Source organism: Halichoerus grypus, chromosome 1 (genome assembly GCF_964656455.1).
Source record: "Halichoerus grypus chromosome 1, mHalGry1.hap1.1, whole genome shotgun sequence".
In the NCBI taxonomy this organism is placed as follows: Eukaryota; Metazoa; Chordata; class Mammalia; order Carnivora; family Phocidae; genus Halichoerus; species Halichoerus grypus.
In genome coordinates this window covers 64,254,109-64,276,411 of record NC_135712.1, presented here as the reverse complement: position 1 = coordinate 64,276,411, position 22,303 = coordinate 64,254,109, and the positions used below count along the sequence as shown (strand labels likewise).

Sequence of the window (22,303 nt, the reverse complement as noted above, 5' to 3'; positions counted from 1 at the left end):
TTTGTTGTGTGTATTCTTAAATAATATGCATTCAGTAGTTGTTAGGTATAATATTCTATAAATGTGCTTTAGGTCAAATTTCTTAATTATGTATTTCAAATCTTCCATTTCTTTTTTTTCCTCAGTTCCTGATAGAGATTAAAATTTCCTAGCATTATTTTGGATTTGTTTCTCCGTGCAGTTCTATTAAGTTTACTTCACAAAGGTTGAGGCCATGTTACTAGATACATTCCTATTTGTGACTCATACCTTCCCAATGAATTAAAACCTTTATCTTTATGAAGTGTCCTTCATTTTGTCTAGTAGGACTTTCTGCCTTAAAGTCTTCTTTGTCTAATATTAATATCGTTGTATCTGCTTTCCTGTGGGTGATTTTTTTTTATGGTATATTTTTTTATCCTTTAACTTGTAAGCATTCTGTGTATTTAGATTTTGTATGTGCTTCTTACAAACAGCATTTATTTTTATTCAGTCTGACAAATTCTGACTTTGAGCATTTAGCTATTTACTTTTAATATAAATTAATGATGAATCAGTGATAAACACCTACCATTTTATTCAGTGCTTTCTATTGGTTTTGTTTCCTTTTTCTCTCCTTTCTATCTTCTGTTTATATTGAGTGGGGTTTTTTTTATTCCATTTTCTTCTATTAGTTTAGATGTCCTACGTCTTTCTACTATGCTTTAGGAGTTACCTTAGAGGTTACAAACTGTTGCCTTGAGTCATCAAAGATAATGTTAAATAACACTCTATCCCACTCCTAGATAATGCAAATGGCTTAGAACAATTTAGCCCACACACGGATTTCGGACTCCCACACTACTTATGCTGTGTAACTGTAATGTCACTGCTGTTGCTTTTTCTTATTGTTTTTTTTAAGCAGTCAGTAAATAGCCACATATTCTTTATCTCCAAATTTCCAACTGGGATAATTTTCCTTCTATTTGAAAAACACCCTTTAGTAATTTCATGTAGTGAAGATCTCCTAGTGACAAATTTTGTTTCACTTATCTGAAAATGTCTTTCATTGTCATTCTTGACGGATATATTTGCATGTTATAGATCCTTTGTTATTATACTATTTCAGCATTTTGAAGCTATCATTCCTTTATTTTCTGGCTTTGCTTCTGATGAGAAGTCAACTTCAGTTTAATTATTGCTCTTCTGAAGGTAATTCACATCCTTTTCCTCTGAAAACTCTAAAGATTCTTTCTTCTGTTTTCAGCAGTCATATTAAAGTGTATGTAGGTATAGATTTTTAATATTTTTTTGCCTGGGGTTAAGAAGGCTTATTAAATATTGAGTCTTTCATTGGTTTTTAAAAATTCACATTTCATAGTATTTCCCAACATATTTCTTCTCTTAGTAGTCAGATTTCTTGAATCAATGGTCCATTTCTACTATCTTTTTGTCTCTTCCTAATGATTAAGTTATCCTATATCTATCCTTGCATCTCCTCTGTAGTTTCCACCTTTTTGTTCCTTTATTCTTTCTATGTAAATTCTTCTGACCTATCTTCTAATTTATTAGTTTTCTCCATAGTTGTATTTATCCTGCTCTTAAACCCATTCATTGAGTTTCTCATGTTGATTACTGCTGATTACTGAAATCTGCTATATCATTTGCATCATTTCCAGTTCTCTTGAAAATTTCAATGTTGACTTTAATCTCTTTAAACATAAGTGTCTTAGCTCAGGCTGCTTTAACAAAATAACTGGGTAGCTTAAACAACAGAAATTCATTTTTTCACAGTTCTGGATGCTAGGAGTCCCAGATCAAGATGTCAGCATGGCCGGTTTCCAGGGCGAACTCTCTTCCTGGTTTGTAGATGGCTGCCTTCTTGCCAGGTCCTCACATGGCAGGGAAAAAGAACAAGCTCTCTGGTGTCTCTTCTTATAAGGGCACCATTCGCATCATGGGGGACCCGCCCTCATGATCTCATCTAAGCCAATTATCTCCCATAGCCCTCATCTCCAAATACCATCATATTGGAAGTTAGGGCTTTAACATCTGAATTTTGGAGGGACACAAGTCTGTAGTACTCCACCCCAGCCCCCCCCCCCACCATTCATGTCCTTCTCACATGCAAAATACAATCATTCCATCCCAATAGCCCCCAAAGTCTTAACTCATTAGAGCATCAACTAAGTCTCATCTAATTATCCTCTAAATCAGGTATGGGTGAGAGTCAGGGTATGATTCATCCTGAGGCAAAATCCTCTCCAGCTATGAACCAGATGAGTTAGGTACTTTTTTTTTTTTAAGATTTATTTTTATTTATTTCAGAGAGAGAGAGAATCCCAAGCAGACTCCATGCTGAACAGAGCCTGACATGGGGCTTGATCTCATGACCCTGAGATCATGACGTGAGCCGAAATCAAGAGTTGGACATTTAACCAACTGAGCCACCCAGGCGCCCCTCATCCCAACTAGGGGTTGGAGTCCCAACCCAAATGGAGGAGGCTTACCAGGGCCTCTAGCTTGACTCTAGTTTTTGTCCCCCTAGTTTTACAAAGCTGGTGAAAGCATCACTCAGCTTTTCAGCCCCATTTTCTAGAATGTGCATATTCCCTCAGGGGGGAAAAAAGTGACTGCAAATGCCAGCATCAACTCTCTGAATTTGTCTCCTCTTAGATATTTGCCCAGAAATTCCTCACTGTTAGCTCTCCATTGTCTTCAAGCTGATTAAAAATATTTTAAAATCAAGGTCCATGCCTACATCCCTAAGCATTATTAAACAATCTCATATCTGTCCTTCCCTCCTTCCCACAGAGAAGGAAGAGAGAGTACATACATGGGGGCAACTAAGCATCATGTTCCAAACATTAATAAAGCAGTAAAGAGATACTTTATACTCAGAAGCAAATGCAGACATACTCAATTTAAACTATGTACATTATTTATCTTATTAAATTTTCATGTAAGAAAAACGACTATCCAAATATTGAAGGTGATTTTTATCACAATAATAAGATAGGCAAAATGTTATGGTCCCTGAATTTATATTATATAGATGTATGGATAACGTTACGTGTAAATACATGGTTTATATTTTTAGGGATTTCAGAGGTTATTTCATTATTAATTAAAAACAAAAGATTTTCTGCTGTAATTTACAGCTATAGCTTGGTATTTAAGAGTTCTTTGTCAGTTTTCTCTCTTCTTTCTTTCTTTTTTTAGAGATTTTATTTATTTGAGAGAGTGAGTGAGTGAGAGAGTGAGAGAGGGAACAAGTGAGGGGAGGAGGACAGGGAAAGGGAGAAGCAGATTCCCCACTGAGCAGGGAGCCTGACACAGGGCTTGATCCTAGGACTCTGGGATCATGACCTGAGCCAAAGGCAGATGCTTACCCAACTGAGCTACCCATGCGCCCCCTCTGTTTTCTTTCTTAACTGACCCTTCATCTCAATATTCCTTCCATGATCCTCTTTGACTGAAACTTAAGGTCCCCATAGATTCCCTTGCAGAGGGTCTGTTGGTCACATAAGTGCAGGCAAACCTCTAGTGAAGGGACATTATTGTAAAAATTACACAGTTAGTGGCAGAGCTGGCTAACACTCAAACCTTCTGAATGCCAGGCTCAAATTTCCCCGTGAGCCTTGTGTCTTCCCTATCCTGATAGCATACTCTCACACCAAAATAGTAGATGATGTGCTTGACCAGAGAAGGGTTGAGAAAGAAGGTATATGCAAAGGGTTCACTCCCTTTCTTCTGAGAATTCTCATGAGAATTTTACTTTCATTTGACTCTCTAGCTCTGTTTTCCTAGCAATTCGATAAGGTAGTTTGTATCAACTATGTTACTAAGCAACACTACTTGACCTCCAAGTGGTAACTAGCATTTGATTGGAAGGAATTATAAACGAACTAGTAATACCTAATAGGAAACCATAGGTTTAAGTTTTCCTGAGTGTGCCGACTTTTGTAACCGAGTGAATCCATTAAGGGGACCCTGGACACTGTGTCTATGGAATCATTACAAGACATCCTGGCCCCTGAGGCACGGAAACCAGGGCAGGTCTGCACCTACCCAATGTCAATCTCTCTTCCTTGCGTCTAAGCTTTGTAACCAGGGGACTAAATAGCTATGTGTTCGTCTGTGTGGACACAGCAAGAGCTTCCATATAAAGAGAAGCACCTGCTGCTGCCCTGCTCAAAGCTGGGGTTCCTGTCTTCTATCTTGCTGAGTAAACAGATACTCAGCTCCTATCGAACCTCGTCTGTTAGTCTTGTGAGTAGGAATGTTTGGTTGAGCCTAAGACCAACTCCTGGTGGGCCCTGCAGGAGGCATCTGGGCTAGAACTGGACAGGCTGTGCCTCATGCTGTGCTTACAACCAGCATGATGAGACAGGGATTCCTTCTCTACTCCCTAAGTACAAGCTGCTTTTTATAACACGGACACATTTTACAGCTTTATTTGTGATCGAATACCATCGTGTGCTTTAAGGGCCCATAAAAAATTACCCAGAATCCTATTTTCTGGACACAGGAGTCCAATTGCTATAATGTCAACTCTATTGTCTAAGAATTTCAATAGTAGGTTCCATCACCTAGATGAAATGTGCCAATTTGAATGGGAGTGTTTCACTTTCTTAAACACATTAGGGTTGTTGGAGTAGAGCAGAGAGCTGAATGATGCTGTGCCTCTCCTCCCCTCTGCTTCCTTTCAGATAAAAAGTCAAACTCACCTTAGCTGGGATTCTTATTTTTGAGTTTTTTCCTCAGGTGACTTGTCAGTGTCCGAGACCTCCTCATCTTGCTGTTGTGCCACAAAATTCTTGTTGACCATGTCTTCAGTGTGGCTGTGGATGATCTGATGGGCTGCAAGGATATGCTTCCACTGGGCGTTCCTCACTGTGCCAAAGCGACAAGAAATTTTACTCTGAAAGTCTAAACAAAATCATTCCCAAAGATTTTCAAGAAAGTAGTGACAGAAATGATAATTTGGTAAACCACATATTCCCTTGCTTCAAGATGATGAGAGTAAATAACAATGAGCTGCTCTCTGTTGTAGAAGTATGCCTTCTAGAGGGAACCAGACCTAAGGTCGATCATTGCTGCTCCCCCGTCCCCACTCTCTGGTTCAGTCCGGTCAGTCTCCTCCCCACCCGGCTGGCCTCTATTGCTGTCCACCCCAGCTGCCCTCCACTGGAGTGTCTGCATAGCCCGACTCAGGGCCCAGCTCCACCAGGAAGCCTCCTCTGACCGGGCCAGCCCACATCCACCATTGCCACACCTGAGTTCCCACAAACCCACACAGCACTGAAGCACTCAGTGTGAGTTTCGTTTTGTTTTTTACATAGGTTGTAATGACTTAAAGGTAGAGACCTTGTCTCCCACTTCTCTTTGAACTTTTGTTCCTAATATGGAGCATACTTGTTGACTGATGATGAGTTTCTGAGCTCATAGCTTTAAAAGGTGGTCTTTGCTCCATATTGTAAGGATATTTATTATCAAGGATTAGTACATTAAGCATCCCATCTCCCTTGGAAGGGATAATCATGATGATGATGATAATGTTAGCACTTAGCATTTGTCCTTACTTTGTGCCAGGCACTGTTTTAAGCAGTTGGCATATATCCATTTAAACCACCCCACAACCCTAAAAGAGACTATTAATAATATCCCCATTTTCAGATAAGGAAACAGAGACACAGAGAGATTAAGTAATTTGCCCCAAATCATACAGCCAGTAAAGGACAGTAAGAAGTACTATGGGTTCTGTGCTGTTCAGGTATCAGCGAGTTTACAGAGGATAAATCACAGTTTATAGAGGATAAATCAACTTCCACTTCACAGTAGTATGGTTGAAAGAATGGGGACTTTGGAGCCACACAGACCATGGTTCACATCTGTAAGTTGTATAAACTCTCTAAGCACTAATTTCCATAATTGAAAATGAGAATACAGCTCCAGCTATTTTAAGAAATTGAGATAGGTACTTTTTAAATGCTTAGTCCAGTGTCTGGAACTTAGCATGCACTTAAAATTTGGTAGTTACTGTTATTTTACATCTATATACAGGTCTCTTCAAAGTCTTCAATCATGATATATCTCAAAACAGTCTGTATATATTACCTTAATTTGGGGTAAAGAGTCCATATATAATACATATGGTTCTTTTAAGAAACAAAAGGTCCTAGTGTGCGCTCCCTGTCCAGATGGCTTTCTTCATTTGGTATAATACAAAGAGAAGAGGCTAAGGACTTGCCCAGCTTCCCCATAGACAAGTCCCACTGGATTCCTTCAGCTCAAGTGCCTCCTCCTGCTCCTTTCCCTCAGAGCCCAGAGAAGCTAGGGGAAGGGATCACAAACTAGTAACTACTAAACACTATTTCCCTGCCTCCTTCAATTCTCTCAGTTAGAATTGACCTAAAGAAGACTGACCTCACTTTGGACCTAGGAAAAATAAAAAGGAGTTGCATATTTTCTTAAAGATTCAGAAAACACAAGATCCCTTTTATAAAAAGGTGACACAGAAACATTGATTATTTTTCCAAAAATTAAATATTATTGGTATAAGCACTATCATACACCACTGATGGGAGTATGAATTAGAACAATCTTTTTGTGGGGGCTATTTGGTAGTATCTAGCAAAAGTAAAACGCACATACCCTATTTCTAGCACCGTACTGCTAGGAATTTACTGTCAGTAGCATGAGCAGGATAGGCATAGAATATATGCTTGCAGCACTGCTAGTTATAGGAAAACACACTGAAACAAACTAAATGCTTATCACTAAAAGGTACAGGCTTAGAAATTACAGTACAATCATGTAATGGGAAAATAAGGTATTTCTTTGTTCTCTTCAAATGCATTAGAACTCCACCATTCCTTTATCCCTATTAGGTGATCGGAAATGTTATACTTTTCTTAAACCTGTCCAGAATTCCCCTGAACAACATGGAAACCTTGTAAAAAATAACCGAGCTGTTCTTTCACTTAAATTTTTTAATTTAAATTCAATTTAATTAACATATAGTGTATTATTAGTTTCAGCGGTAGAATTCAGTGATTCATCGGTTGCATATAACACCAGTGCTCATTATATCACGTGCCCTCCTTAATGCCCATCACCCAGTTACCCCATCCCCCACACCCCTCCCCTACAGCAACCCTGTTTGTTTCTTAGAGTTAAGAGTCTCTTATGGTTTGTTTCCCTCTCTGATTTCGTCTTACTTTATTTTTCCCTCCCTTCCCCTATGATCCTCTATTTTGTTTCTTAAATTCCACATGAGTGAGATCATATGATAACTGTCTTTCTGACTGATTTATTTTGCTTAGCATAATACCCTCTAGTTCCATCCATGTCGTTGCAAGTGGCAAGATTTCATTCTTTTTGATGGCTGAGTAATATTCCATTGTATATATGCACAACATCTTCTTAATCCATTCATCTGTCAATGGACATCTGTGCTCTTTCCATATTTTTTTTAATTGTAAACATTTTAGGCTTACAAAAGATAATTTTAATTTTTTTATTCTTTTTTAAAATTCCAGTACAATTAAAAAACAGTGTTATATTAGTTTCAGGTGTATAATATAGTGATTCAACAATTCTATACATTTCTCAGTGTTCATCATGTTAAGTGAACTCTTAGTCCTCTTCACCTATTTCACCTATTTGCCCACCAATCTCCCCACTGGTAACCATCAGTTTGTTCTCTACACTTAAGATTCTTTTTACTTGTCTCTTTTTTTCTTTGTTGATTTGATCTGTTTTTAAACTTAACATAGGAGTGAAATCATTTAATTGTCTTTCTCTGACTCACTTATTTCACTTACCATTATACCCTCTGGATCCATCCATGTTGTTGCAAATGGCAAGGTTTCATTCTTTTTTATTTTATGGCTGAGTAATATTCCACTGTGGATATATACCACATCTTTATTCATCTACTGATGGACACTTGGGCTGCTTCCATAATTTGGCTATTGTAAATAATGCTGCAATAAACACAGGGATGCATATATCTTTTCAAATTACTGTTCATATTCTTTAGGTAAATACCCAGTAGTGGAATTACTAGATCATTTGGCAGTTCTATTTTTCATTTTTTTGAAGAACCTCCATATTGTCTTTTACAGTGGCTGTACCAGTTTGCATTCCTACCATAAGGGTATGAGGGTTTTTTTTTTTTTTTTACACACATCCTTGCCAACACTTTTTTCTTGTGTTTTTGATTTTAGCCATTCTGACTGGTATGAGGTGATATCTCACCATGGTTTTAATTTGCACTTCCCTGATGATTAGTGATGTGATCATCTTTTCATGTGTCTATTGGCCATCTGTATGTCTTCTTTGGAGAAATGTGTTCATGTCTTCTGTCCATTTTTTAATTGGATTTTTTTTTTTTTTGGTCTTGAGTTATAAAAGTTCTTTATATATTTTCTAACCCTTTATTGGATATGTTATTTGCAAATATCTTCTCCCATTCAGTAGGTTGTCTTTTAGTTCTGTTGATTGTTTCCTTTGCTGTGCAGAAGCTTTTATTTTTGATGTAGTCCCAAGAGTTCATTTTGCTTTTGTTTCCCTTGCCTCAGGAGACATATCTAGAAAAATGTTGCTATGACCAATGTCAGAGAAATTATTGCCTGTGCTCTCTTCTAGAATTTTTATGGTTTCAGGTCTCACATGTAGGTCCCTAATCCATTTTGAGTGTATTTTTGTGTATGGTGTAAGAAAATGGTTCAGTTTCATTCTTTTGTATGTAGCTGTCCGGTTTACCCAACACCATTTACTAAAGAGACTTTTTCCCATTGCATATTCTTGCCTCCTTTGTGGAAAATTAGTCAGCCATTATAATTGTAGGTTTATTTCTGGGCTTTCTATTGTGTTCTATTGATCTATGTGTCTGTTTTTGTGCTGGTACCATACTGTTTTGATTGCTACAGCTTTGTAGCATATCTTGAAATCTGGGATTGTGATACCTCCAGTTTTGTTCTTCAAGACTGCCTTGGTCATTCAGGGTCTTTTGTGGTTCCACACAAATGTTAGGATTATTTGTTCTAGTTTTGTGAAAAATACTGTTGGTATTTTGATAGGGACTGCATTAAATCTGTAGATTGCTTTGTGTAGTATGGATACTTTAACAATTTTTTCTCCCAATCTGTGAACATGGGATGTCTTTCCATTTGTGTCATCTTCAATTTCCTTCATTAATGTTTTACAGTGTTCAGAGTAGAGATCTTTCACCTCCTTTGTTAAGTTTATTCCTAGGTATTTAATTCTTTTTGGTGTAATTGTAAATGGGATTGTTTTCTTAATTTCTCTTTCTGTTACTTCATTAGTAATGTATAAAAATGCAACAGATTTCTGCATATTGAGTTTGTATCCTGCAACCCTTCTGAATTCATTTATTAGTTCTAATAGTTTTTTGGTCATGTCTTTAGGGTTTTTCTCTCTATATTATCATGTCATCTGCAAATAGTTAAAGTTTTACTTCTGGTTACTAATTTGGATGCCTTTTATTTCTTCTTCTCTTCTGATTGCTGTGGCTAGGATTTCCAGTACTATGTTGAATAAAAGTGGTGAGAGTGGACATCTTTGTTTTAATTCCTGATCTTAGGGGGAAACCTCTCAGTTTTTCATCACTGAGTATAATGTCAGCTGTGGGTTTTTCATATATGGCCTTTAGTATGTTTAGGTAAATTACCTCTAAACTTACTTTGTTGAGGGTCTTTATCATGAAAGGATGCTGTGCTTTGTCAAATGCTTTTTCTGCATCTATTGAAATATGTTTTTTTATACTTTCTGTTGTTGTGATCTATCACATTAATTGATTTGCAAACATTGCAGCACCCTTGCATCCCAGGAAGAAATCCCACTTGACTGTGGTGAAATTTTTTTTATGTATTGTTGGATTTGGTTTGCTAATAGTTTGTTGAGGATTTTTGCATCTATGTTCATCAGAGATACTGGCCTGTAGTTCTCTTGTTTTGTAGCATCTTTATCTGGTTTTGGTATCAGGGTACAGCTGGCCTCATAAAATACATTTGAAAGCTTTCCTTCCTCTTCTATTTTTCAGAATAGTTTGAGAAGAATAGGTATTAACTCTTCTTTAAATGTTTGTAGAATTTACCTGTGAAGCCATCTGGTCCTAAACTTTTGTTGGAAGTTTTTTGATTACAGATTCATCTCCCATGCTGGTGATCAATCTTCAAATTTTTTATTTCTTCCTGATCTAGTTTGGAGAGGTTATATATTTCTTGGAATTTATCCATTTCTTCTAGGGTGTCCAACTTGTTAGCATATACTTCTTCATAATAATCTCATAACCCTCGCTATTTCTGTGGTATTATTTCTGTTTCTGTTATTTTTGTTTCGGTTTCTGTTATTTCTCCTCTTTCTTTTCTAATTTTGTTTGAGTCTTCTCTCTGTCTCTGTCTCTCCCCCCCCCCTTTTTCTTTTTGGATGAGTATGGCTAAAGGTTTATCAATTTTGTTGATCTTTTCAAAGACCAGCTCCTGGTTTCCTTGAGTTCTTCTCTTGTTTTTTAGTTTCTTTTATTTATTTCTTCTCTTTATTACTTCCTTCCTTCTGGTTTTGGGTTTTGCTTGTTATTTTTCTAGCTTCTTTAGGTGTAAAGTTAGATTGTTTGAGATTTTTCTTGCTTCTTGAGGTTGGCTTGTACTGCTATAATCTTCCTTAGAACAGATTTTGCTACATCCCAAAGATTTTGGATCATTGTGTTTTCATTTCATTTATCTCCATGTATTTTTTGATTTCTTGGTTGACCCATTCATTGTTTAGTAGCATGTTATCTAACCTCTATGTATGTGTCTTCTTTCCAGATTTTTTCCTGTAGTTGGTTTCTAGTTTCATAGCATTGTAGTTGGAGTAGATGCATAAGATGACTTCAAACTTTCAAAATTTGTTGAGAATCATTTTGTGGCCTAACATGATCTATTCTGGAGAATGTTCGATGTGTGCTTGAAAAGAATGCCTATTTCACTGTTTTAGGATGGAAAGTTCTGAGTATCTCTTAGATCCATCTGGTCCACTGTGTCATTCAAACACTGTTTTCTTGGTTTTATTCTTTGGATGATCTATCCATTGATTACGTGGGGTGTTAATGTCCCCTACTATTATTGTTTTACTATCAATTACTCTCTTTATGTATGTTAATAGCTGCTTTATGTGTTTGAGTGCTCCCATGTTGGATGCATAAATATTTACAATTGTTGTATCTTCTTGTTGGATTATTGTTCCCTTTATGATTATGTAGTGTCTTTGTTTCTTGTTAACAGTCTTTGTTTTCAAGTCTACTTTGTCTGAACTAAGTGTAGCTACCCGGGTTTGCTTTTCACTTCCCTTTGCATGATAAATGCTTTTGCATCTCTTCACTTTCAATCTGCATATGTCTTTAGGTCTGAAATGAGTCTTTTATAGGCAGCATATAGATGGGTCTTGGTTTTTTATCCATTCTATGACCCTACGTCTTTTGATTGGAACATTTAGTCCATTTACATTCAAAGTAATTATTGATAGGCAAGTAACAAATATCAGTAAGTACATGTTTTATGGTTGTTTTTGCAGTTCTTCTCTGTTCCTTTCTTCTCTTACTCTTTTCTCTCCTGGTTTGCTGGCTTTCTTTAGTGATATACCTGGATTCCCCTCTCTATTTTTTGTATATATATTACTGGGTTTTGTTTTGTGGTTACTATTAGGTTGATATGTAACATCTTATACAAATAGCAGTCTATATTAACTTGTTGGTCGCTTAAGTTTGAACCCATTCTAAAAGCACTAAATTTTTATTCCTCTCCCTGTCACATTTTAAGTATATGGTGTCATACATACTTTATATCCTTTTATTTTGTGAATCTCTTGACTGATTTTTATAGACATACTTAATTTTACAGGTTTTTTGCATCCTACTTTTCTTACTCCTGCTTATGGTCTTTCCTTTCCACTCACAGAGTCCCCATTAACATTTCATGTAAGGCTGATTTAGTGGTCATGAATTCCTCCAACTTTTGTCCATCTGGCAAACTCTTTCTCTACCCTCTTTCTTTCTATTCTGAATGATAGTTTTGTTGGATGGAGTATTCTTGGTTGCAGGTTCTTCTATTTCAGCACTTTGAATATATCATGCCACTCCCTTCTGGCCTGAAATGTTTCTGCTGAAAAATCAGCTAATTATCTTACAGGGTATTTCTTGTATGTAACTACTTTTTTTTCTTGCTGCTTTAAAAATTTTTTAGCACTACTTTTTGCCATTTTAATTACCATGTGCCTTGGTGTGGACCTCCTTGGGTTTTGATTTTGATGGGGGTGCTTTGTGCCTCCTGAATCTGGATTTCTGTTTCCTTCTCTACATTTGGGAAGATTTCAGCTATTATCCCTTCAAATAAAATTTTCTCCCCCCCCCCCACCCGTCTTCTCCTTCTTGAATCCTTATAATGCAAATGTTATTACACTTGATGGTGTGGTTGAGTTTCCTTAATCTATTTTCATTTTTTTTAATTCTTTTTTTCTCTCCTGTTCAGCTTGATTGCTTTCCATTACTCTGTCCTCCAAGTCACTGATGTATTCTGCTTCCTCTCGGGTACTATTTTTTCCCCTCTAGTGTATTTTTAACTTCAGTTATTGAGTTCTTCATCTCTGATTGGTTCTTTTTTATGTTTTCTATCTCTTTGTTGAGTGTCTCACTGAGTCCTTCACTCTTTTCTCCATTCCAGTAAGTATGTTTATGACCATTACTTTAATTCTCTATCAGGCATATTGCTTATCTCTGTTTCAATTACCTTCCTTGTGATTTTTGTCCTGTCCTTTCATTTGGGACACATTCTTCTGTCTCCTCATTTTGTCCAACTCTCTGTGTCTGTTATCTATGTGCTATGAAAGTCAGCTACATCTCTGGCTCTTGAAAGTCATGGACATATGAAGAGGTGGTCCTATAGTGCCCTGCAGTAGAATGCCCCCTGTTCACCAGACCCTGGCATTCATGGGTATCTCCTATGTGTGTTGTGTGTGCCCTATTGTTGTGGCTGAGTCATATCTACCTTCAGTTTAGTTGTCTGCAAAGGTTCTCTGCCTGTTGTGGGCAGGGTTTGGTCCCTGTGTTGTTAGGGCCAGTCTGGGGTTACCATGGGCTTGATTTTGGTCAGCACAGATGTTTGCCAGAGCTGTGGTCACAATGAACTACAGGCATTCTCCCTGCGTTGACCCCTGGGAGGCTTTCATTGGTGGGTGAGGCCTGCAGTCAGACCAGATATCTGCCTACTGCTGGGTTCACAGTTGAACTGATGTGTGTGTGATTATTTTTCCCTCTCGTTGGGGCAGGAGTCAGTTTGGAGTGGTGCTGGTACACTGGGGCTGCTTGCATAATGCCAGGTTTGTGACATTGCTTTACATGAACTCCTGCTAAGTGGAGTGGTTGGGAGAAGGCAGATCCAAAGGGGAACATGGGGATGGGCCACATTGTTAGCAAGCTAAGTGGAGAGTGTGTGTGTACTTTGCTGGTCCTTGTAGGTATCTGTTTATCTAGGCTGGGGTTGAGGGAGGAAAATGGCCCTGACAGCACTTTTGTCTTTGAAGAAATCTCCTAGCACATGTTCTGAGATTAGTAAACCTTCTCATACACTCATACTGCTGCTTCCATGATGTATCCCAGTGGGGCTGTTTGTTTGTTATGCTGTCTCTTTAAGGGTGGGGACTGATTCCTATTGCTCTCTGGCTTTCTTAGAGCCAAGCCGCTGATTTATAAAGTTCCAGGTGTTGAGTCTTGCTGGTTGTAAGACTTGTGAGGTTAAGCCCTCTGGTTTTCAAAGCCAAATGTTAAGGGGATTCATCTTCCCAGTGCAGGTCCCTGTGTCTGGGGTATCTGGTGTAGGGTCTGCTGCTTTCCTTTCTCCATGCTTGCAGTGTCCCTCCCATGGACAGTGTCATGGGTCAGTTTGGTTCCTGACCTGTCTCCGCCCTTCCTACTGTTTTTGATGTGGTCTCTTCCCTACATTTAGGTGTTGAGAGCCTGTTCTGCCAGTTTTCAGGTCGCTTTCTGGGTTATTTACACTGATGTGGGTGTTATCTAGGTGTAACTGTGGGATAAGGTGAGCTTAGGATCTTCCCACTTGGCTATCTTCCCTGGAAGTTATTTCATTTAAATATTGATCTTCTGGTTGCACCCCTCTCTCTGGTTACCTGTCTATCACCAATAGCCTGAAAGCTCCAGAAAAGTATTCTTTTGGGGGGGGGAGGTTGGGCAGAGGGAGAGGGAGAATCTCAAGCAGACTCCATGCTGAGTGTGGAGCCAGACGTGGTGCTTGATCTCAAGACCCTGAGATCATGACCTGAGCCGAAATCAAGAGTCAGATGCTTAACCGACTGAGTCACCCAGGTGCCCCAAGAACATTTTTTAAGACAATTTTTTTTACTTTCTCTATTGACTAAAAGCATCAGTCTTCAAAACATGCCACTTTGGACAAGTAAGTGCAGATATTTATACTTAGATACAGGCCTGGCAGAAACAGAAGTTATCTGTGGCACAGGCAGAGCAACAGAACAGATTTAAGCCCTTCAAGCAACTCAGCTTTCCAACACCCACTTTGTATGTGTCCCACCTCCAAAAGGCTAGTACAGTTTGAAAATTCTGCATATTGTCAACATTTGCTTTATGTCTTAAAAAAAAAAAAAATCACAAAATACACCTCTTTGGGGAACTTCCTCTTGAAGGTTTGACTTTTGATACTCTGTCACACTTACTAGAACTGCACCCCATCTATACTCGAGGTGATTATATTCTGGAGTCAGACAGCATGAAGAGAACTTGACAAGCTCTGAAATAAGAAAACTCGGTGATTCTCCTTCAGAAATTTCTTCATACTTCTGCTCATTTTAAATCTCAGGGATATTGAAAATAGTTTATATCTTTCAAAGTGAAGCATTACATTGGCTTACCTTTTTCTTTGACAAAGTCCTTTTGTACCTCTGGGATCAGGAAACTATAAACTAACTCAGCAACAATCTCCTCTGACTGAAGCTGAGTTCGACTAAAAAATAAAAAAAAAAAACAATTAAACTATTTCCTTTGTTGCCTTGAGCTGCTGATTTCTACTTAAGTTCTCCTTGCTTGTGTAAGGGACTCCACTGCTCAAATCCCACCACTGCCTTTTCCTTGATTAAGTTGTCTGAAATATTGTACTCCTGATGGGCTTGGTTAACTTCATGCAGATTCAGATTTGACCCTGTTCTTCAGTTAACCTGCCTGCCAGGAAGGGAATGTTAGAGATATAATTTATACAAGAAGCCAAAACCTTTGGGGTGGAGTAATATTGCACATAATTACTCACATTGCTTTCATGCTTTGTGGTATTCTAAAAGTAATATGTTAGTGATCCAGACTGCAGAGGATAACTGAAAATTCTACTCCCAGCGCTCCTGCCTCACAAAGGTTTAGGCATGTTGACTTCTAAAGAGTTATGCAATTAAAACAACGGACACTGAAGCAGGAGATATATACTTGTTTCTCCTTGGTGGTAAAATCTAAAGCTCTTGGAAAATACATATGAGTAACAGCAAATGGGCTGTCCATTCTGCCGTCTGCTCTCTTGTACCAACCGGCTCTCCATTTCATAAGCAATGTCATTGATTTCCTCAGCCATCTTCTCAATTTCTGCCCTGGCTTGTTCTTCTGCCGTGCTCTCTTCGGTATTCAGTATTATGTCTTCCAGATAGGAAGTTACAGTGCTTTGGTGAACTTTAATCACCTGCAAAAAATAAAAATACCCCTGTTACTGAGAACAGGAATACTACTGTAAACAAGACCAAAAAAATGAACAAACATTGGCTGACCTATTTCTTTCATTAAGTCAATAGTCCCCTCATTAATCATTCCTTTCTTTTTTTTTTTTTTTTCCCTGTCTGGTCAGTTTCTAGCCCACCTACCTACCCATTCTGGGCAGCCCCCATCCATCTAGCCCATTTTAGAATTATGGGTCTTACTTAGGGTGGGCAATACAACGCTGCAGAAAGATCATGGGCTTCAGGCAATAACCCTATTTTGGATCCTGGCTTTGTTCTTTCCAGCAATGTGACTTGGTCAAACTACCCAACTGTGGCAGAAACTAAGAGGTATTTCCCAATGTCCTTTCTCTCCTTCCTCTTTGTAACAGAGCCCCTGAGTTTTAGCTGTGCCAACACATGTCTAGAATAAAGATTACATTTCCTAGTAACCATAGTTCTGGTTGAGGGAGTACAGGCAGTCATCTGTGCACTTTCTAGAAAGGATTCTTTTTTTTTTTTTTTTAGAGAGAGAGCACTACCAGGTGGGGGAGAGAGATAATCTTAAGCAGGCTCCACCCAGCGTGTAGCCCGAGGCGGGGCTCAATCTCACAACCCTGAGATATGACCTGAGCTGAAATCAAGAGTTGGACACTTAACCAACTGAGCCACTCACACGCACCTAGAAAGGATTCTTAAAGGGAGAAACTTAGCTTATTTTTTTTTTTTCTCTTTTCACTTCTCATTTCATGGGGACATAATCCTGGAGCACCAGAAGTCATCTTAAACTGCCATGAGGACCATGCCTCAAGGACAGAAAAGTGGAAAACTAGAAGGATCCTGGGTCTCTGATGAATTTTTGAACTATCATACGCTGGACTGCTGCTTTTTTAAGCCTTCTGAAATTGTGAACTAGAACACACATTTTCAAAAGCACACAGTGAGAGATGTACTGTGCACTGAATTAGGGGAAAGCCAGTACCCATGCAGCCCCTGCTAGAATTCTAGAAGGCCGCTATGGGTTCTTCCTGACCACAGATCCTTTCCACTGTCATGATTTTATGGTAAACATTCCCTTTTCTTTACAGTTTTCCTAAGTATGCAATCATAAATAGCTAGAATATGGATTATAGACTGTTACACATTGTAGATGATCTGCCACTGACCACATGTAACTCAAAAATTCTTACGCTGTGTAGAGGGAGAGCAATCTGTTTGGTTTTAAAAAAAAACTTGAAACACACACACAACAAATACTATTCATGAATCAATCCTAATTCCATAAGAATTGGGTAAATCCTGAAAATCTCAGATCAAGTAAGAAGATCTCAAATGGACGCATTTTTTTTTTTTTTAAGCTGAGTATCCACACATACAATTCAGACAGCCCTCTTCGACAGGAAATTTTTTAAGGTCCAGGTTGGTTCTCTCTCTCTTTCCCATGTGGCCCACATCTGGTCCAGGGGAGACCCCCACACAGCCTTTGCCTTGACATACTCTGGGTGTGCTAGCCACCCATATGGCCTCATGTGTGCCCACCTCCAAAGCAGCCAGCTGGCCCAGCTCCCCTCCTCTCCATTCTTAGGAGGTCAGACACCCTAAATGAAAGAATACATATCAAGCTCGCCAATGACTACAGGAAAAGAAACCAACCTCTGGGTGTGTTTTGGTGTGTGTGTGTGTTGGGGAGTAGGATGGGTAGTCATAGCACAGTTCGCTTTAAAGGAATCTTCTTCATAAATCCCCTCCAATTTTAACGCTTGAGCTCTATTCTTGATGAGGGTGAGTGCTTTGAGATATTACTAGCTCCTTGAACTTCCTCTGAATTTACATCTTGCTCACTTTGCAATTTCATACCCATTATGTCTTGGTCAGAATTCCAATTTACCAACCTGGTGCTCTAGTTTTTATCTTTAGCCAAAACCTCTCTTCTAAATTCCATCTTGTTGATCCACCTGCTGAAATGACACCTCCACTAGAATGTCTCGAACCTAATAAAAATCAAATTCCTGATTCCACCCCTGCCCCTAAATTAATTCCATTCTCTGCTTTCCCACATCAAAAAACAGTACTATCATCTCCCCAGTTGCTTAAGCCAGAAACTGGACATCTTCCTTGACTTCTTCCTGTTTCTCATTGGCCTTAACCACTTCCACAGCCTCTTTCCTGATCTCCTTGTTTCCACTCTGTCCTCCTTCCAACCTATTCTCCACACAGCAAGCAGGGTAACCTGTTTAAAATGTGTCACTGGGCCCCACCTGTTTGCTTATGGCAGGAAACTTACTATATTTTCTAATTCTACACATATTTGCATGTTAGATAGTAATTAAGCTCCAGGAGAAAAGGGACCATGTCTGGTTTCTCCCCTCCGAAGTATCCCACAGTGCCTAGCATATCGTAGGAACTCAATACATATTTGTAGAACACAATGAAAAACAAAAAACAAGTGCCATTTCATATCATGAGTTTCCTCTGGTTTGATTTGGCTCCTTACAAGTAGCTTCCAGACATCCAGCTGCACCCCCACTTGCCTCCTTAAATATCTGGTCCTCCTCCCGCAGGCGCCTTTGCTCGACTTGGCGCCGACCACTCTCTTCAGCTTCTCGCATCCTCCGCTGCCGCTCGGCCAGCATGGCAAAAGCATGGATCCTCCTCTCTTCCTGCAGTCTCACAAGCTCTTTAGACAGGAAGTCAAACATGTCCGCCAGCGCCCTTCCTTCCAGTCCAGCCAAGTGGTTTTCAACCAGTGAGACCTTAAAAATAATAGTAAAATTTCAAGGATACAAATTCCGCTAAGCATGGGGATGTATAAGGAGGGATGCTGGATTACCCAGAACTCGTGACAGTCACTTCACTTTCAGAATGCACTTAGTGTTTATTAGGAATATTATCACTAGGTTGGCGTCATCCCAAGGGCTCTTACTAAGAAAACTTATGATACAAACTTAGACATGAGAAAGTGGATTGCTCAGTCAGTCACTGACAGATTACAGCCCTCAAATTATGAGGGGGATTTAGCAAAACATTTGTTAATATCCACACAAATTGGTTTTCTTCTTTCATTTTTATCCAGAAGGTACTTCTATCTTCCCAGACATGAAGGGAAATGTCAAGGTTTTTATTAAAAAATTTTTCTGGAGTTCAATAAAATAGAGTCTTCTAGAAATTCACTCATGACACCTTTTAATTTTTTAATCCTTGGTCCTTTGACACAAGTTTGGGGAATTCTAAGATCTTGAATAGCATGAAAGTAGAAAACTGTGGTACTATATTCTTTTAAATAACTTCAAAGTCATTAAGAACTATCTTTGAAACAGAGCAGGAAAAAGCCTACAGGTCTATGTAATCATTGAGGTAAAGTCAGGGCCTGGAGTTCTCTGGCAGGAATAAGCCACAGTATCTATTTATGGATCCGTCTGTCCTGGCTTTGACACATGGAGAATAAAAGTGTTTAAGAAGATTGAATCCTTTGCAACTTCATCTTGTTCCTTTTCCTATCCTTAGGTCTAAGGGAAAGGGCCCTTCTCCCAGTCATATGCTCCCTCAGCCCTGATAGTTCTTGCTATGCTGGGTTCTTCTCTGGTTTGTATCCAAAGGGAGGAAACCCACATAAGTCTCAAAGGTGGTGAGGCTACCATGTGAGACTGTCATTCAAGCGTGGACGTTAGCTCCAACACCCTCCCTCACCTCCTCCCAGCCCACACATACTTCCTAACCACAAAGTTCAGCTTTACTTATATGATAGGGGGAGGTGGAAAGAAAGGGCCACACTAAGAGTGCCTCACATTTATAAACAGTGGTCATTCAGCCCAGAGACCACAAACGGATTCTCTCCTTGTCTCAGGATTACAAACTCCCTCAGCTGGGGGGGCAGATGCAACCTTTAAAATCCCAAGATGGCTACCTGTTCACATGCAGCCTCCTCCCTCAGCAAGAAATTTGAGTATGCTAAGGTAGTATAACCTAATTTGAAAATTAAGTAAAAATATTTAGGAAGGTGATTTTTCTGTGATCATATCATGCAGTGCATTACATAATTGGGAACTGTGCATTTTCTGTACTATTCCCCATAGAAAATAGGAGGAAAGGAGAGAGAAGCTGGAGATAGAAGTGAGGTGCCCCCTCCCTCAGACTCCTGCATATCATTGGTGTATCTAGGTACAGCGGAAGGTAAGCAGGGCGAGTCCTTTGTTAAGTGACAGCTCTCTTTCCATTAACTCCTCCTTTAGCTCTTAGCTCGCATGATATCCTACCAACTGGGACAGATGAGGTAAAAAGCCTGGACTGGCTTAGGTGCACCTGCCAATAAAGTCTATAATCAGAAATTTCGAAGGGCCAAGGAGGGCATTTTTCTATCCTGGTGCTTCCAGGGCATTCTGCTCGCATCTGAACAGAAGCACAGCCCTGTCTCTTATCATTTCCAGGACCCTCAGACCTCCAGATTCAGAGACTCTGGTGTCACATTCCATTCTTTCTCTGTCCCTCCATTGGGTCTCACAGCCTGTGGCTTTCTTCTTCCCTCCCCTACACCATCAACCCCAAACTCAGAGACCATCCACAAGCCTGGTGTCACGTAAAAGGAATAACGTGCTCATTTTCAAGCTGCTTACCCTTTGTGCCCAGTCCCCCATGGCACAAGCGTTATGTGCATTACTAAGGGTGGGTTATATTAACTTCACTATTAGCTTTCTTATAACACTAAACTCTCTGTAAATTGATTCTTTTTCATGTTGATTTACAGGTAAGTGGGAGAGATAGTAAAAGCATGTCTACTCTGTAGTCAGCACCATTAAAAACTGTATACATGGACAAATGGCAGAAGAAAATAGGAAAACATCTACAATTGTTGGGGTAGAGAGACAATTAGCAGCTGTGGTCAGGTGACACTGATGAAAGTCAGAGAATACCATGAGATATCAACATATTGAATATGCAGTTTAACCAGCTCCAAAACTCATAAACAAGTGCCGATATTTTGAAATAAATCTTGTGTCTCTTCTTTTTTGCTTTTATTACTTTTCATTCTGCTGAGCTCCCACTAAAATACAGTAGAATCACCAAATATTTAAGAAAATTGGAAGGAAAAACCTTTTTAAAATGTGGGGTTTCTTTTTTCCTTTTTTTTTTTTTCCTTGCAAATAAAATAAGACCATATTCAGTTCAGTGAGGGCACACCCCATTCCAATTCTGGACTGAGGCAGCACTGTTTAAAAACGCTGGCTGGGACAGAGTGATGGGCCTGGGGGTATGTTTCTTTTTTGTCATTTCATTTACTGTTGTCATACTGCCACTTGTGCAAGAATAAAAATGCGGGGGGACAACACAAGGAGAAAGAACAGGAAAGAACCTTGTGCTCGTGCAAGTTCCTCTGCCGCTGTAAGGCCAGTGTCACCTGCTTCTCGGCTTTCTTCAGCAGCCTGTCGTCCTCTTGCAGTGCATGGCTGGTGCGCAGCTCCTGGATCAACTCCAGTCGCTTCTCCTTCCCTTCAAACATCTGTATCAAATCAAATCAGAAAGAGACTTGCGAGTTGGCATCCCCTGTGCGCGGTGCTAGGACTCATGCAGTGACTGGTGAGGCACTTGCAAACGGGGGGCTCGGTTCTGCCTTCCCACCCGAGCAGGGATGCTCCCCAGAGCTGAGAGTTCTCCCGCTGCTCAGGTCGAGAAAGAGCTTACTTAGCAGTTGTTTACTCGGTTTCTCAAAATGCCTCTCCAAGACAAAGCGGTTACTATAGGGTCATATTAAGAAACTAGACCCTCCCCTTCATTTTCTGTGCTCCTTCCCTAAGATGCCCGAGGATGGTATTTTTCATAGCCATGCTTTCTTTACCAGGAGATCTGCCCCTGGTTTGTAATACGTAATGTGTTGTGACATTTTTCCCGGGGAAATAAGGAGAGTAGAGAATAATGCTGAACACAAGATGCTCACCCAGCTTCCCTGGACATACTAATTATAACTGAGTCTCTTATGAGTTACAGCTGTTATGAGGAGAAAAAATTTTTTTTTTGCTGATGCTTTGTAATCAGTCCATTTTAAAATTGAAGTGTGCTTGCACAAATAATGTGGCGAAGGCTTTACAGTCAGGAAGACCAGAGTTGAATTTGCTACCAGGTAATATAATCTCAGACTCACACCGCTTGCCTATAAAATAGGATAACTGATAGAAAAAAATGAGATGATCTATGTGAAGCAAAGAATATATAATGTGAGCTTATAGTATGGGTTCAAAACTCTAGTTAGTATTACTTAGCTATTTATTATTCAGGTATTGCTAGCTATATACAAACGCAAATAATTATGACTTTGTGGAAAGTTAGGGAATCCACTTGGTCTGTGATGCCTTAACAGTCAAAATTCAGAAGCACCTGGCTGGCTCGGTCAGTAGAGCACACAACTCTTGATCTCGGGCGGTCATGAGTTCAAGCCCCATGTTGGGTGTAGAGATTACTTAAATAAATGAACTTTTTAAAATAAGTCCAAGTTCAGGTAAGAAAATTGGTGGATTTAGTGATTCTAAGGAAGATATTAATTTCACTTTGCCTCGGTTACAACTGTGACAAACAGCAGGCAGGTCCT

At 39.4% G+C, this 22,303-nt stretch overlaps 1 protein-coding gene across 3 annotated transcripts in view; it reads right to left on the bottom strand.

Moving 5' to 3' along the window:
- CFAP91 (cilia and flagella associated protein 91) overlaps positions 1 to 22,303 on the bottom strand; it is a 95,822-nt gene that overhangs the window by 4,385 nt on the left and 69,134 nt on the right. For all 3 annotated transcript variants that reach the window (XM_036111761.2, XM_078066408.1, XM_036111765.2), the window contains 5 exons: positions 21,074 to 21,220; positions 18,258 to 18,479; positions 15,565 to 15,713; positions 14,905 to 14,996; positions 4,689 to 4,854 (listed from right to left, as the gene is read on the bottom strand). In XM_036111761.2, coding sequence (XP_035967654.1) covers positions 4,703 to 4,854; positions 14,905 to 14,996; positions 15,565 to 15,713; positions 18,258 to 18,479; positions 21,074 to 21,220 — 762 coding nt within the window. In that variant the 3' untranslated portion in view covers positions 4,689 to 4,702. The remainder of the gene's footprint in view (positions 1 to 4,688; positions 4,855 to 14,904; positions 14,997 to 15,564; positions 15,714 to 18,257; positions 18,480 to 21,073; positions 21,221 to 22,303) is intronic.